This window comes from Eriocheir sinensis, chromosome 32 (assembly GCF_024679095.1).
Source record: "Eriocheir sinensis breed Jianghai 21 chromosome 32, ASM2467909v1, whole genome shotgun sequence".
Classification (NCBI taxonomy): domain Eukaryota; kingdom Metazoa; phylum Arthropoda; class Malacostraca; order Decapoda; family Varunidae; genus Eriocheir; species Eriocheir sinensis.
This window is the reverse complement of record NC_066540.1, coordinates 13,531,121-13,544,230: the sequence shown is the minus strand read 5'-3', so window position 1 is coordinate 13,544,230 and position 13,110 is coordinate 13,531,121. Positions and strand designations below refer to the sequence as shown.

The 13,110-nt window shown below is 42.5% G+C and overlaps 1 protein-coding gene across 2 annotated transcripts in view; it reads right to left on the bottom strand.

The window, feature by feature from the left end:
• LOC127006173 (SH3 domain-binding protein 1-like) overlaps positions 1-12,347 on the bottom strand; it is a 29,355-nt gene extending 17,008 nt beyond the window's left edge. For both annotated transcript variants that reach the window (XM_050875723.1, XM_050875724.1), the window contains exons 1-4: positions 12,140-12,347; positions 4,625-4,763; positions 3,126-3,217; positions 2,555-2,711 (exon numbers count right to left, since the gene is read on the bottom strand). In XM_050875723.1, the coding sequence (XP_050731680.1) occupies positions 2,555-2,711; positions 3,126-3,217; positions 4,625-4,763; positions 12,140-12,198 (447 nt within the window). In that variant the 5' untranslated portion in view covers positions 12,199-12,347. The remainder of the gene's footprint in view (positions 1-2,554; positions 2,712-3,125; positions 3,218-4,624; positions 4,764-12,139) is intronic.
• Between the last annotated feature and the right edge of the window lie 763 nt (positions 12,348-13,110).

Sequence of the window (13,110 nt, the reverse complement as noted above, 5' to 3'; positions counted from 1 at the left end):
GAAGGGGCTTGTGTGCATAGGGGGGTGATGGAGTGCTGGTGGGGTGAGGGTAGGCTGTGGGGTAAGGATGGACTGTGGGGTGTTGAGGGATGTGATTAGGTGGTGATGGGGTGTGGGGAGGTGATGGGGTGCTCTCTCTCTCTCTCTCTCTCTCTCTCTCTCTCTCTCTCTCTCTCTCTCTCTCTCTCTCTCTCTCTCTCTCTCAGTCCATTTCTCCTCCCATCAGTCTCAACTTATTTGTCAATCCATTACCTATCCATCAGTCTATTTATCTATCAACTCATCTCTCTTCATCTGTCTATTTCAATCTTTATTCATTAACCCTGCGGTACCCATACTTTTCAGGCAGCGCACCACCCTCCAGGCTGTGACCAGTGTTGCCAGATTGTCGTACTCAGCCACTTAGGTATATTTCCCGACTTCCTACCCCAAAATTGTCTTCTGGGCTATTCATAGTTATCGTTAAAAGAGTTAGATCCTGATGTTTCTTGGCAATAATTAGGCGTCAGAAACCGGCAAATACTATGCTCTGAGTACGACAATCTGGCAACAGTGGCTGTGACCGAGTCCACGCACCCCCGCCAAGATTCAAGGAGTGCTAAGGTCCCGTCAGCTCCTTTAACCCCCCCACCCCCTTCATTCTCTCTATTAAATTACTCATCCCCCCCACACCCACCAACTAGCTCCCCCTCTCACCCTCCCATCATTCAGCAGCTTCCCCCTCTCATTCCCCACTACACCCAACAGCTCTCCCCTTCCTTGTCCCCCCCCCCCACTAGCTTCCCCCTTCATTCTCTCGACTACACCACTCATCCCCCCACACCCACACCCACTAGCTTCCCCCGACACCTTTTTATCTATCTGTCAACCTTGAATCTTTCTCTAATCACCTATCCCCTAATCAACCATTCATCTATATGTCTTGGCTACTTATCTCTCAGTCTGTTAACATTTCCACCTATTTTGCATCATAAACACTCAAAAAAATCATTAACCCAAATCTTCAATGAAAGAACTGAAGAAAGAAATAATAATAAGAGTAATAATAATAAAAATAACATCCACATCCAGACAATTCTAACATTAAAAGCTTATGATTATGACGCACTACTCAATCCTGTTCCACCAACTCCGACATAAGCAGTGATCGCAGCGTGGTAGAAGCTTAGGGTCAGCATTACAAGACACCTTTACTTCTCACATCGACTATTTCTAAAAGTCAAAGAATGGATGAATCAGTTTCTAATGAGTGTTTTTTTAGGTTCATGCTACCGAAGAAGGATCAAACTACCACCAGGGTCAAAAAACTACTCCTGGAAATGCCCTAAACTCATACGAAAGCTTTGTCAAATATGTGTACTACTTGGGCGGCGATATGTTTTAAAATACGACCCTATGCCTTGTCCTTCCTCACAGACATGTTCTCTTGGTACAAATTTCTCGCCCACGCCAGAAAGACCAAGAACATAAGGAGTGTGCAGGAGGCTGGTAGAATGCCATCAAATAGTGTAATTCTTCCATTTAGATGTTTATTGACGGTTACCAAAGTCAGTGATGGAACTGTCCGCTTCATGCAGTCAGAAGAAGCAGGGGAGGCGGTAAAAGAACAAGGATACTGCCGTGGGGTGAACGCTGCTTTTGAAGGTTGATGGAACAGAAATTTCTGCGACTGAACATTTCCGACAAGTCAGGAAATACGGAGTGGATGCTAAGCTGTGAACATGCCATAAACAAGTTGCATGTCACAGGAGAATGATGCAAACAACTAGAAATATTGGAACAGTGAACATCGTAACCATGCAAACAGCCAATAGTGTAAAAAGTCTTCTAAATTTATGTAAACACAGATGTATATAGAGCAACCTTCAAAATTAGTTAAATAAACATGTAAATATGGTACGAGCATAAATAAGGATTCGTCATTCAAATATATCTATGGGACACACATTCATACTTGCCAGAAAATAATAATAACAAAAATAAAAATAGTTCCAAAATTGAGGCAACTGTTTGCATGAGCTAAGGCTTTAAAATTCCCAAATCCAGAATACATGATTAAAAAAATAAAATAAATAAATAAACATGAAAAAAATGAATGAGTGGTGGAATAAGTACTGTGATGTGAAATGAGGAACAACTAGGCAGTTTTAACCTTGAAAAATGTATTCTTTTCAACATAGAAAAATCTGATAGGGCAAAAAATTGAAAATATACTGCATATGCTGATTTACACACACACACACACACACACCTTACTGAGTTGTTTTTCTAGTTTAGCAATGACACACACACACACACACCTTAATGAGTTGTTTTTCTAGTTTAGCAATGACACACACACACACACACACACACAGACACCTTACCGAGTTGTTTTCTAGTTAGCAATGACACACACACACACACACACACACACACACACACACACACACACACACACACACACACACACACAAAACGTTAAGGCCGTCGGATGAAAACAGACAATAATATAAGACAAGTTCTAATCCCGTGTACTTCAACTCTGTAAACACACACACACACACACACACACCTGCTTGAGTTGCTTCTTCTGCTTGAATATGGAGGGGAAGTCATCCTTAACCAGGTGGGTGAGCGGACCGAGCACCTGCTTCTCCAACGAATCCTCGAACTCCAGCTGGTTCAACCCCAACGCCTGATGTAGCTCAACCAAGCGACCGATCAAAGTCCTGTGTGTGGTGGTGAGTAGGTGGTGAGGTGGCAGTGGTGTGTTTAATAATAATAATAATAATAATAATAATAATAATACAGTTGTCCCTCAAATAGTACGGTTTCCAATAGTTCTGTTTTGGTTTTATGTGGATTTTCTAAGAAGAATTTTTAGGATTTTTAAATTTCCCAACAACCAGGAAATTTAAAAATCCTAAAAGATCTTCCATGACAATCCGTATAAAACCGACACCAAACTATTGGAAACCATACTATTTGAGGGATGACTGTAATTTTTTTTCACCCAGCGGCATATACGTATATATAAAAAAAAACAGGACAAGTAAACGAATGAGATCAATCGAGATACATATACGCTTAAATACGCTGCATGTGTGTGTGTGTGTGTGTGTGTGTGTGTGTGTGTTCCGTACCTAAAAAGATCCTGTTCTGGGTCCTCTTGGGGGGTCATTTGGGTGAGCGCCTCCTTCAGCAGTTCCGCCGCCTGGAACTCCGGCACCTTCCTCTGCAGGGTGACAAGGGTGATGAGGGTGAGAAATGAGAAAAGTGAAGGGTGAAGGTTGCCAGGTGAAAAGGGTGAGAAAGGTGATGGGGAAAGGGTGGTATGAGGTAGGATTAGTGTTAGGGTGTAGATAGGGTGAGGAGAGGTGGAAGGGTGTGGAGAGAGTGAAGGAAAGGTGTCAGGGTGAGAAGGGTGTGGGAGGTCAGGGTGAAGGGTGAAATGAAGGGGAGGAAGGGGCAACAGGGTGAGGTTATGTGAGAGAGAGAGAGAGAGAGAGAGAGAGAGAGAGAGAGAGAGAGAGAGAGAGAAAAAAAATCTATGATAATGTATTCCCTATCCATTCCCTTCCTTTACCATACTTTTCCTACCTCTTCTCTACCTCCTCTACCCTTCCCTTCCTTTCTGCCTCAAAAGCACTATCACTATCATCACTTATAGGTCGGTATTGTAAGACTTTCGCTTCCCGCATCAGCTAATTCTAAAGGTCAAAGAGGGGGTCAGTCGGGTTCTAATGAGTGTTTGTTCGGGTTCATGGTACAGAAGAAGGGTCAAACTACCACCAGGGTCATCAAGCTACTCCTGGAAATGCCCACAAACTCTTATGAAAGCCTTGTCAAATATGTGTGCATGGGCAGCGAAATGTCTTATAATATGCCCGATAATCTCCCTTCCCTTCTTTCTTTCCCTTCTTCCCTTACTATTACTACTCCTATTTCTCCTCCCCACACCAACTATGGTCAGTATTATAAGACATTTTTGCATCTCATATCAGCTAATTCTAAAGGTCAAAGAGGGGGTTAGTTGGGTTCTAATGAGTGCTTCTTTAGGTTCACGGTACAGAAGAAGGGTCAAACTACCACCAGGGTCATCAAGCTACTCCTGGAAATGCCCACAAACTCCTACGAAAGCCTTGTCAAATATGTGTACGTGGGCAGCGAAATGTCTTATAATATGCCTGATAATCTCCCTTCCCTTCTTCCCGTACTATTACTCCTACTATTCCTCCTCCCCACACCAATACGCTATAACTCCCCCCTCATCTTCCCTTACACTCATTAGCCTCCCCCTCATCCCCCCTCCACCCCTTAGCTGTCTCCTCCTCCCCCTCCTTCACCCACCAGTTCCCTTTACCCCTATACACAAACACCAGCTTTCCCCACTCTTACTCTCCCATTACCACATCACCCATCCCCCCCAACACCCCCCCTCACCCCCCTACACACACCAGCTTCCCCCTCTCATTTCCAACTACACCCACCAGCTCTGCCCTTCGCTGCCCCCCCCCCCCCCCACTAATCTATCCCCCTTCTTTCTCTCTACAATATCACACATTCACCCACACCCACATTCATGAGCTCCCCCCACACCCACCACCACCTTCCCCCCTCATCCCCCCCCCCACACACCCACCTGCTTCTTCTCGTCCGACAGGGAGTGGGTGTGGAGGCATTTTTCCAGGCTGCGGGCATACCCTTCACATAGGATCCGCAAGTCCTCCACCTGCTCCTCGGGGGTCTTGAGCTCACCCACCACATCTGTGCGGTCACTCCTGTGGGGGGGAGAAATGGGGTGGAGGTGAGAGAGGGGTGGAGGTGAGAGGGGTGGAGGGGAGAGAGGGGGTGGAGGTGAGAAGGGTGGAGGGGAGGGGTGGAGAAGAGGGGTGAGGGAGTGGAGGTGAGAGGGGTGGAGATAAGAGGAAGGAGGTGAGAGATTCCTTTTAATTTGTGAAGGCTACTGACACAGCTACATCTGGTATTGGATTCCACTGATCAACCTCTCTTTCGGCCACCTCTTTGGATTCTTTTTAGGAGCAGCGAGTAGCGGGCTTTTTTTATTACAGTGTCCTTTTTTTGTGCCCTAGAGCTGTCTCCTTTGTTGTAAAAAAAGAGAAAAAAAAAGAAAAGAAAAAAAAAATGCTCTATTTGGAAAACTGAATTGCCTTACATCCTTACTGCCTCAAATATTTCTCTACTGTGTTCTCTTGATCTTAATTTCACACATGATATACATCCATTTATATCTGTCTTATCTTCTCTTGTGGCACACTTATGCAACAACATCCTGTCTCCTCTTATCTCCTCCAGGATTGGCAGATTCAACTCCTGTCATCATCATCATCATCATCATCATCATCATCGTTTAACGTCCATTTATTTCCTATGGTGGGGTTGGACAGGAGATGAGCCTCCTCCACTGTTGCCGGTCCAAAGCCATTTCTTCTGTGATGTTCAGCCTCCTCATATCTTCCTCCACCACCTTTCTCCACTTCTCCCTTGGCCTTCCTAGCTGGTGGTCTTCTGCCCTCTACCTCAAAGTTCAGTGCATGTCTCAGGATGTGTTCTCCTCTTCTCCTCACATGTCCAAACCACCTTAATCTCCTGTCTTTCTTTTTAAGTTAAATTTTTCAAGCCAGGATGCCATCACATAGCAGCCCCTTGTACTCCCTCAACAGTTAATTCTAGACTGCTGCTGGATCCTCTAGTTTGCCTTATGTATGATATAATTACCTTCCTCATCATAGCCTCATTTATACATGTCAAGGCCACTCAGGTTTGCTAATAATTTTAATATCTTCATATTCATTGCTTTTTCATTTAAATGATTTGTTAATGTTAATTTGTTGTTATCACACCAAAGCTTCTTCCCTTTCTGATATTTGGAAGTTTGAATTTCCTAACCTATATTCCCAATCTGGTCTCATCACTTTTCCCAAACTTTGTTACATGATATTTATCCACACTGAAATCCATCTGCCACTTGATACAGTGTTCAAAGAGCTTCTTTAGATCTGGCAAGTTTTCTCAAGTTATTTTTCCTTGGATTTTTCCATCATAAACAAACATGTTTAAGAAGCTTTTATCTCCAAAATTGATATATATATATATATATATATATATATATATATATATATATATATATATATATATATATATATATATATATATATATATATATATATATATATATATATATATATATATATATATATATATATATATATACTAGAAAAATAGAATAAGTATGTGTGTGTGTGTGTGTTGGTGGACATGTGTGCGTGTTGGACATTCAACAATAATCTACTAATTACAGTTGATTAGATGCTGCCCACCACCACACTACAGTCACCACCACCACTACCACTAACATGACTAGTAACACTGATACTACTACTATTACAACTCTTACTATTACTACCACTATCACTAACACTACTACCATTACTACTACCACCACTACAACTACTACTACTACTATAGCTACTACAAGAACTACAACTACTGCTATTACCACTACTACTTTTACTACTAGTACAACGAGTAATACAAACAAACAAAAGAAGGTAGGGAACAAGGCACAAACGATTTAATTACTCTATTGTCGTTTTTATCATCGAATTCCTTTAAAAACTCCACTTCCTTCCCTCTTATCTTATCAGCTGAGAGAGAGAGAGAGAGAGAGAGAGAGAGAGTGTTTGTAATAACCTTAGTGTGAAAAAGAAGAAGAAGAAGAAGAAAAAGAAGAAATACAACAAAATAGAGGATGAAGAAAAAGAAGAAGAAGCAGGAGAGGAAAATGAACAAGAAAAACAACACAAAAAAAGAGGATGATGAAGAAGAAAAGAAGAGGATGAGGATGAGGAGAGGGTATCAAGACCTTTGGTACTGAAACATCTGCATCCTGTGTGTGTGTGTGTGTGTGTGTGTGTGTGTGTGTGTGTGTGTGTGTCCCTGCCCAACTCGAACATCCTTACTTTTTTTTTTTTGTGTGTGTGTGTGTGTGTGTGTGTTTCCATTCAATATCTGTATGTCTGTCTGTCTATTTATCTATTCATGCATCTGTCTCCATATGTCAGTGTTTTTTTTGTGTGTCTGTCTGTCTGTATGTATGTGTGTATGTATGTATGTCACTGCCTGTCTGTGTCTGTCTATGTATCTATGTGTGTATGTATATGTTACTCTGCCTGTCTGTGTCTGTCTGTTTGTCCGATTTCCTCTCTGTCTGTCTGTCCACCACTGCATCCTGTCTCCAATAACTTGCTTTTGGACATGATGTGTGAGAGAGAGAGAGAGAGAGAGAGAGAGAGAGAGAGAGAGAGAGAGAGAGAGAGAGAGAGAGAGAGAGAGAGAGAGAGATTTTTCCCAGCAAAGAAGCCAGTGAAAGGGATGAAAGAATGAGGATATACTTGTTTACATTACATTAGGAAGTTGGACAGCACAGGATTAAGCTAGAGGAGAAAGATGTATGCATTCACCCAACTCCCACGAATATATGAGATCAAATTCTCTATAAGGAAGGTTAAACAGGATCAAAACCTCTTCACACACAATAAGAGGGTCAGAACACATACTATAATACTCTTGATTCCTTCTTTAGACCCATGGAAGGTACGTTCTGAACACTTTTGCACTAGGGTATTAGGACAACTCTCCTCCCGAAACTGACCCCTCTTTCGGCCACTCCACTAACTCTTTATAGGAGCAGTGAGTAGCGGGCTTTTTTTCACATTTGTTACCTTTTTTTATGCCCTTGAACTGACTCCTCTGCTGTAACAAAAACAAGAGGAGAAATAGGAGAGAAAGAGGAAAAATATAAGAGGAGGACAGTAAGGAAGGAGAGAATAAAGACACAACATAAGGAGTCTGCAAGGGGCCAGTTAGACAGTCGGCCTACACGGGGCAGCCACTGTAGCCTAAGCCAGTCACCACCCATCCTCCCTCGCCATGAATGTGTGTAGCCTTTCCTTGAAGGTGTCCGTCATTCTGGCACTTACCACACGACTGCCTAGCCTGTTCTACTCATCCACCAGTCTATTTTTAACCAATTTTTGCCTTTGCCTTTATTGAATCTAGCATGCACTTTACAGCAAGTCTTGTTACCAGCAGAATTTTTTTTGACATGGCCCTCATTAACCCAGTAGCAGTGGGGATCATGTTTCTTAATGGTCCCTCCAAGCGAGAAAAATGAGAAAAAATCACCCCTCACAAACCATTTCATAATATATATCGAAGCATTTGTGATCAGTTTATGTATCATCTATTTGGGGGGGGGGTTAAATCATGGCACAAATTTGGCCCATCACTGCTACACAGTAAGCCACAAATTTGGCCCGTCGCTGCTACCGGGTTAAAGCTCTTCATTCACTTATAAACCCATTGCTACATGTCCAGCTGTGCTCTCTTACCACCAGAACCCATTGAAAGCCCTTCATTTACATATAAACCCATTACTGCATGCCTTTCCCTTCTCTTTTGCCACCAGTACCTTATTAAAGCCCTTCATTCACTTAAAAGTTCTATCGAGTCTCCACACTCCCTTTGCCCTTCTAAGAAATGCATATTTAGGCATCCTTATGAAGTGGGATAAATAGATGTAAATATAATTCGAGAAAGCCAGCAATTCACGTCCATAAGTTTTCTTTGCTCCCAAAACGGTAATCGAAGAATAAAAATTTCGGAAGACGTCTGTGTTGCTATTTATATCTAACTTTCTGTCACTATTTTCTCAAACTGACTCATTGCTTGATCCTCTTAGTCTGCCAGACCTTGTCCATTTCAATTCACTTTATCATCCTTAATTCTCCGTGTCTCGGGTGTGTCGGGGCTCCAGGCTCTGCAACTTAGTGTTTGCACTCCTCCGCCTCTGCCTGCTGCACTGCCTTTAACCCGTACAGTGTCAATGAAGCAGACACCAGTATAGACAGCAGATTATTTTGTCACAGAACTGTATAATTTGATATACCTAAACTATATCACTCTTACTCTATGCACCACAGATGTAGACTTAACAAATGTCTCTTTTGTTTTACTTTAGGAGCAGCGAGTAGCGGGCTTTTTTTTTATTATTGTTTTCTTTTTTTGTGTGCCCTTGAGCTGCCTCCTTTGTTGTAAAAAAAAAAAAAAAAAAAAAAAAAAAAACTGTGATACATATTGTGATTAAAAATTAAGAAAATGAAGAAAATATTGAGTCTTGGGAGGTAGTAGCACCTTCCCAGTACACAGGAAATGTTCTCAATTCTTTTATCTCTATGACAATGCTAGTGACAGGCTGACAGCATAGACAGCAGGAAACAGATCTGAATTGGATGCAGCTTCCTTTACCTTAACACAAGCGTTTTTCAAAGGTTGTGGCAATTTTGCTGGTCTGGATCAATCATTTTTAGATCACATTTTTTCGCCTCTACCCACGAAAGGGCTAATACTCCTGGAGCCATGATTGTAAATAAAAATAAGTGACTGCAGTGTGTTTAAATGTGCAAACATAAGTATGTACTGAACACTTCAATGTGAGGTGCATGCGTATGTAATGTAGGTAATAAACACTTCACTTAATTATGATATGCTTATTACCAAAACTGATGCCATATTCACTTGCCCCCCAGTACAAGAGGTTGCCCTCCCCATCTGCTGACATTAGTACAGCAGCGGCACAATAACAGTGACGCTCCTTCTATGTCTGCCATGACTTCACTACTCTTGAGAGGGCAAGTTAATGGAAGAGATATTGATGTTAGGCAGTTCTCTATTTTGCATTGTCATCAGTCACGTCAAGAACCTCTGACCATGGTTGGCGTGAGGAGAAGTGGGCACAGTAAAGTCCTTGAAGTGTTTTGTATATGAATGCCAGTGTTACTATGCTTATGAGGTGAAGGGAAAGGAGACAACTGGGATTCATGTTCAGGGGTAGACATGTAGGTATCAGGGAAATGTGCACTCACAACACTATGAACTGAACAAGGTGCACTCTCATTGTTGCAAAAAATAAATAAATAAACAAATAAATAAATAAATAAATAAAATAAAAATAAAAAATAGCCAAGTCTCCTCGTAGTCATTGATAAGTTTGTGAATTCATCGTAACAATGCTTGGGGACTTGTGACATGACAGCAGTGGCAGCAAACTCGGCTGCTGAATAAAAGGATGATCACGACCCAAACACTCGGTGGTGGTCTTGTGCAGTCTGGAGTTCTCTACTAAGATTATAACAGATAATGTGAGGCAGCCAATGAAAAGGGGCAACCTGCAATTTTTATAGTTCAGAGTAAATTGTGTTTTAACATCTCACACCACCGTAGTCTGAGATTATTGCAACTTTAGGCCTGTGAATCACCCGCTTTGATGATGTTTTCCTTAATTTGCTTCACCACACGATGCAGCAAGGATTTACCCCAGATGCTGTCGCCCCTTTTATACTCAACGTCTCATATGCTTTCTTCACAAAGAGTTGATGGACTAGTAAGTTGTGAATACATTGCCAGGTGTCAAGATAATGCCACAGACGTACTCGCTTCTCACAGCAACAAATTGTGCTGCAGAACGCATTAAAGTATCTTCAACCTTTGTCTGTTCACTAATGAATGATACTTGCTTCTTACACTAAGCATTTTTCTCCCCATTCCTCTTGGTGCACTTCTTTGCATTCTCTCTTAATCCTTTGTATAAAAAATAAATAAATAAATAAATAAAAAAATAGATACTGTATTTACTTTACCGTGGCTAGCTACAACTGGCACCTTGAGGCAGACTTATTGTTAATGCTAAATGTATCATAGTATGTTAATCTAATTCAACTTTTTTCAGTTTTTTTTTTAAGATAACAACAGTCTCAGAAGCATGGAAAGATAACAAATATCATAGAGATAGAGGAAGAGATGAACAGGGAAAAGAATTAGTTGTAGTAAAGGAAATTCTTATTAACAATTTTTAAACTCACTATTAGTTCTACTATTACTATTAGTACTGTAATCAAGACCTAACTTCTACAAATCACAGACTAACATGGAAAGTAGAAAAAGAAAGAGAGGGCAAAGGAGAAAATTAGAAAAAGATGAAGAATAAAAAGATAAAGTAAAAATAAATCAATAATTTGAGTGTTTCCATACAACCAGTCTTAATTGTGTTTGATTATTAGTGGTCTTGTAAAAGTAGTAGTAGTGGTAACTGTAGCTGAGAAGCAACAGTGGAGATTGCTTTTTATTTCTGGCCAAAATATGATGCTTTTTGTTATGGAGATAGCTTATTTTCTGGAGATCACTAAATGATTAACTTTTCAATGCCTGAGGTGCACCCACCACTGCCCCGCTCTCACAGATTATCACCAGCCAGCATAGTGGACCCACCCCTGCCACTGCCCTGCCCCATCCTGCGCTGTGTATTTCCGCCGGCCACACCGCATGCCTAATAAATTTACACTAACCTAACCTAACTTAACCTACTTGACCCCCTCAACCACCCCTTCTATTTTCAAGAAGTTATTCATTACTGCACTGCATTCAGGGACCCCCCAAAAATCCATAATGACAGTATAAATTTCACAAGAGGTGGCTACCCCTTCTTCAAGATAAGCTGCAGCAATTATAGTTGTGGCATCAGTAGTAGTAAAAAGTAAAAGTAATAGTTGAAGTTACAATAGTAGTAGTAGATGTATGCTTTGTCTTTTCCCCTGCTACTTAAATTGTGTGTGTGTGGTGTGTGTGTGTGTTGTGTGTGTTGTGTATGTGTGTGTGTGTGTGTGTGTGTCGCGCGGCGCGCGTTTGTGTCCGTCTGTCAGTCAAGGTCGCCCCAGGTGGAATCAATTACACCTCCACAAAACCCTTAATATTACGCCCCCTGGAGAAGGTGGCGCCCCCACATTCCCCCAGGGGCGGCGTGAGGCACAGGGCCACAGGGTGCAGGGGGAGCAGGGTGGAGGGGGGCGCCAGGGCCGAGAAAATAGCCAATAAATGAGTCACCGTCTTGAGGGCCTGGGAAGTGGGAGGGGTTGACAGATAGACGTCTTGCCACGACCCTTCCCCCCGGGGCCACGCGGGGCAGGGCGGCGAGGCGGAGGGGCGGGCAGTGGGTGGCAGCGTCCAGGGCAGGGCAGGGCAGGACGGCCAGGCAGGGGAGGAATAAGAGGAACATGAAGGGGAGAGGCGAGCTGCCCACCTGAGGAATAAGTGGTCTGCCTGCTGCTTCACGCGCTTCAACTGCCTCCCGAAGTTCATGGCGTCTCAGTTATGGTCCTTGCCTCTCCCCGCCACGCATCGGGCTGGGAATGGCGGCCGCGGAGGGGATAAAGGAGGAATAATGTGACGGAGATGGGCGAGCGGGTGACTCCCTCCACACATCCCTCGCCCGAGACTGTCATGTTTACCTCAAGCAACTATCGTATTCACCTCCCTCAGCGGCTTTTTCTCCTCTACTATGTCTCGCTTCAATGTAGAATATCCATTACTTCTTGCTGTAATTTTGGTGGTTTTCTCTATTTTTTGCGTTAGGGGTTTATGTTATATGCTGAATTGACTTGACACAGAGAGGAACAGCGGTGCCAGATTGTCGTTCTCACCATATCGTATTTCCCAATTTCTGACCTGTAACCATTGCAAAAAAACACCGATGATTAACCATTTTAATTATAACTATAAATGAATCTAGTTACTAAGATGAAGAAGGCAGTTATGGGGTCTGGAAACGATTTATTCAATGGTCCGAGTATGACAATCTGGCACCGCTGGAGAGGAAGAGAAATGTCACGGGGTATTCTGGCCGCTGATTGGTCATTGGGTGGACGCCTCAGCCAATCAGAGGCGGGTTGTGGCAGGGAAGGGAGCGCCGGCCTTGACAATTAACGCGGGCATATCAAATTATCAACATGGCACTATTTCCTGTTTAGCATACGACACCAGTCATGCGCTTAGGATCAATGGACGCTTTCTTTGCCTTGCTTTAAGCTATTCATGGAGGAAAAGCCATCAAACGAGCTCCGTGGCTAACTAAACGAGACAGCATGGGTATTCTAAAATTACAAATAGCTTACACTCGTGATATTAACCCCAAAAAAACTACGTAAATAAGGATAATAATGAAAAGAGGATATAAAAGGCAGCTACTGCGGTGATATCATTATTTGTGCTAGA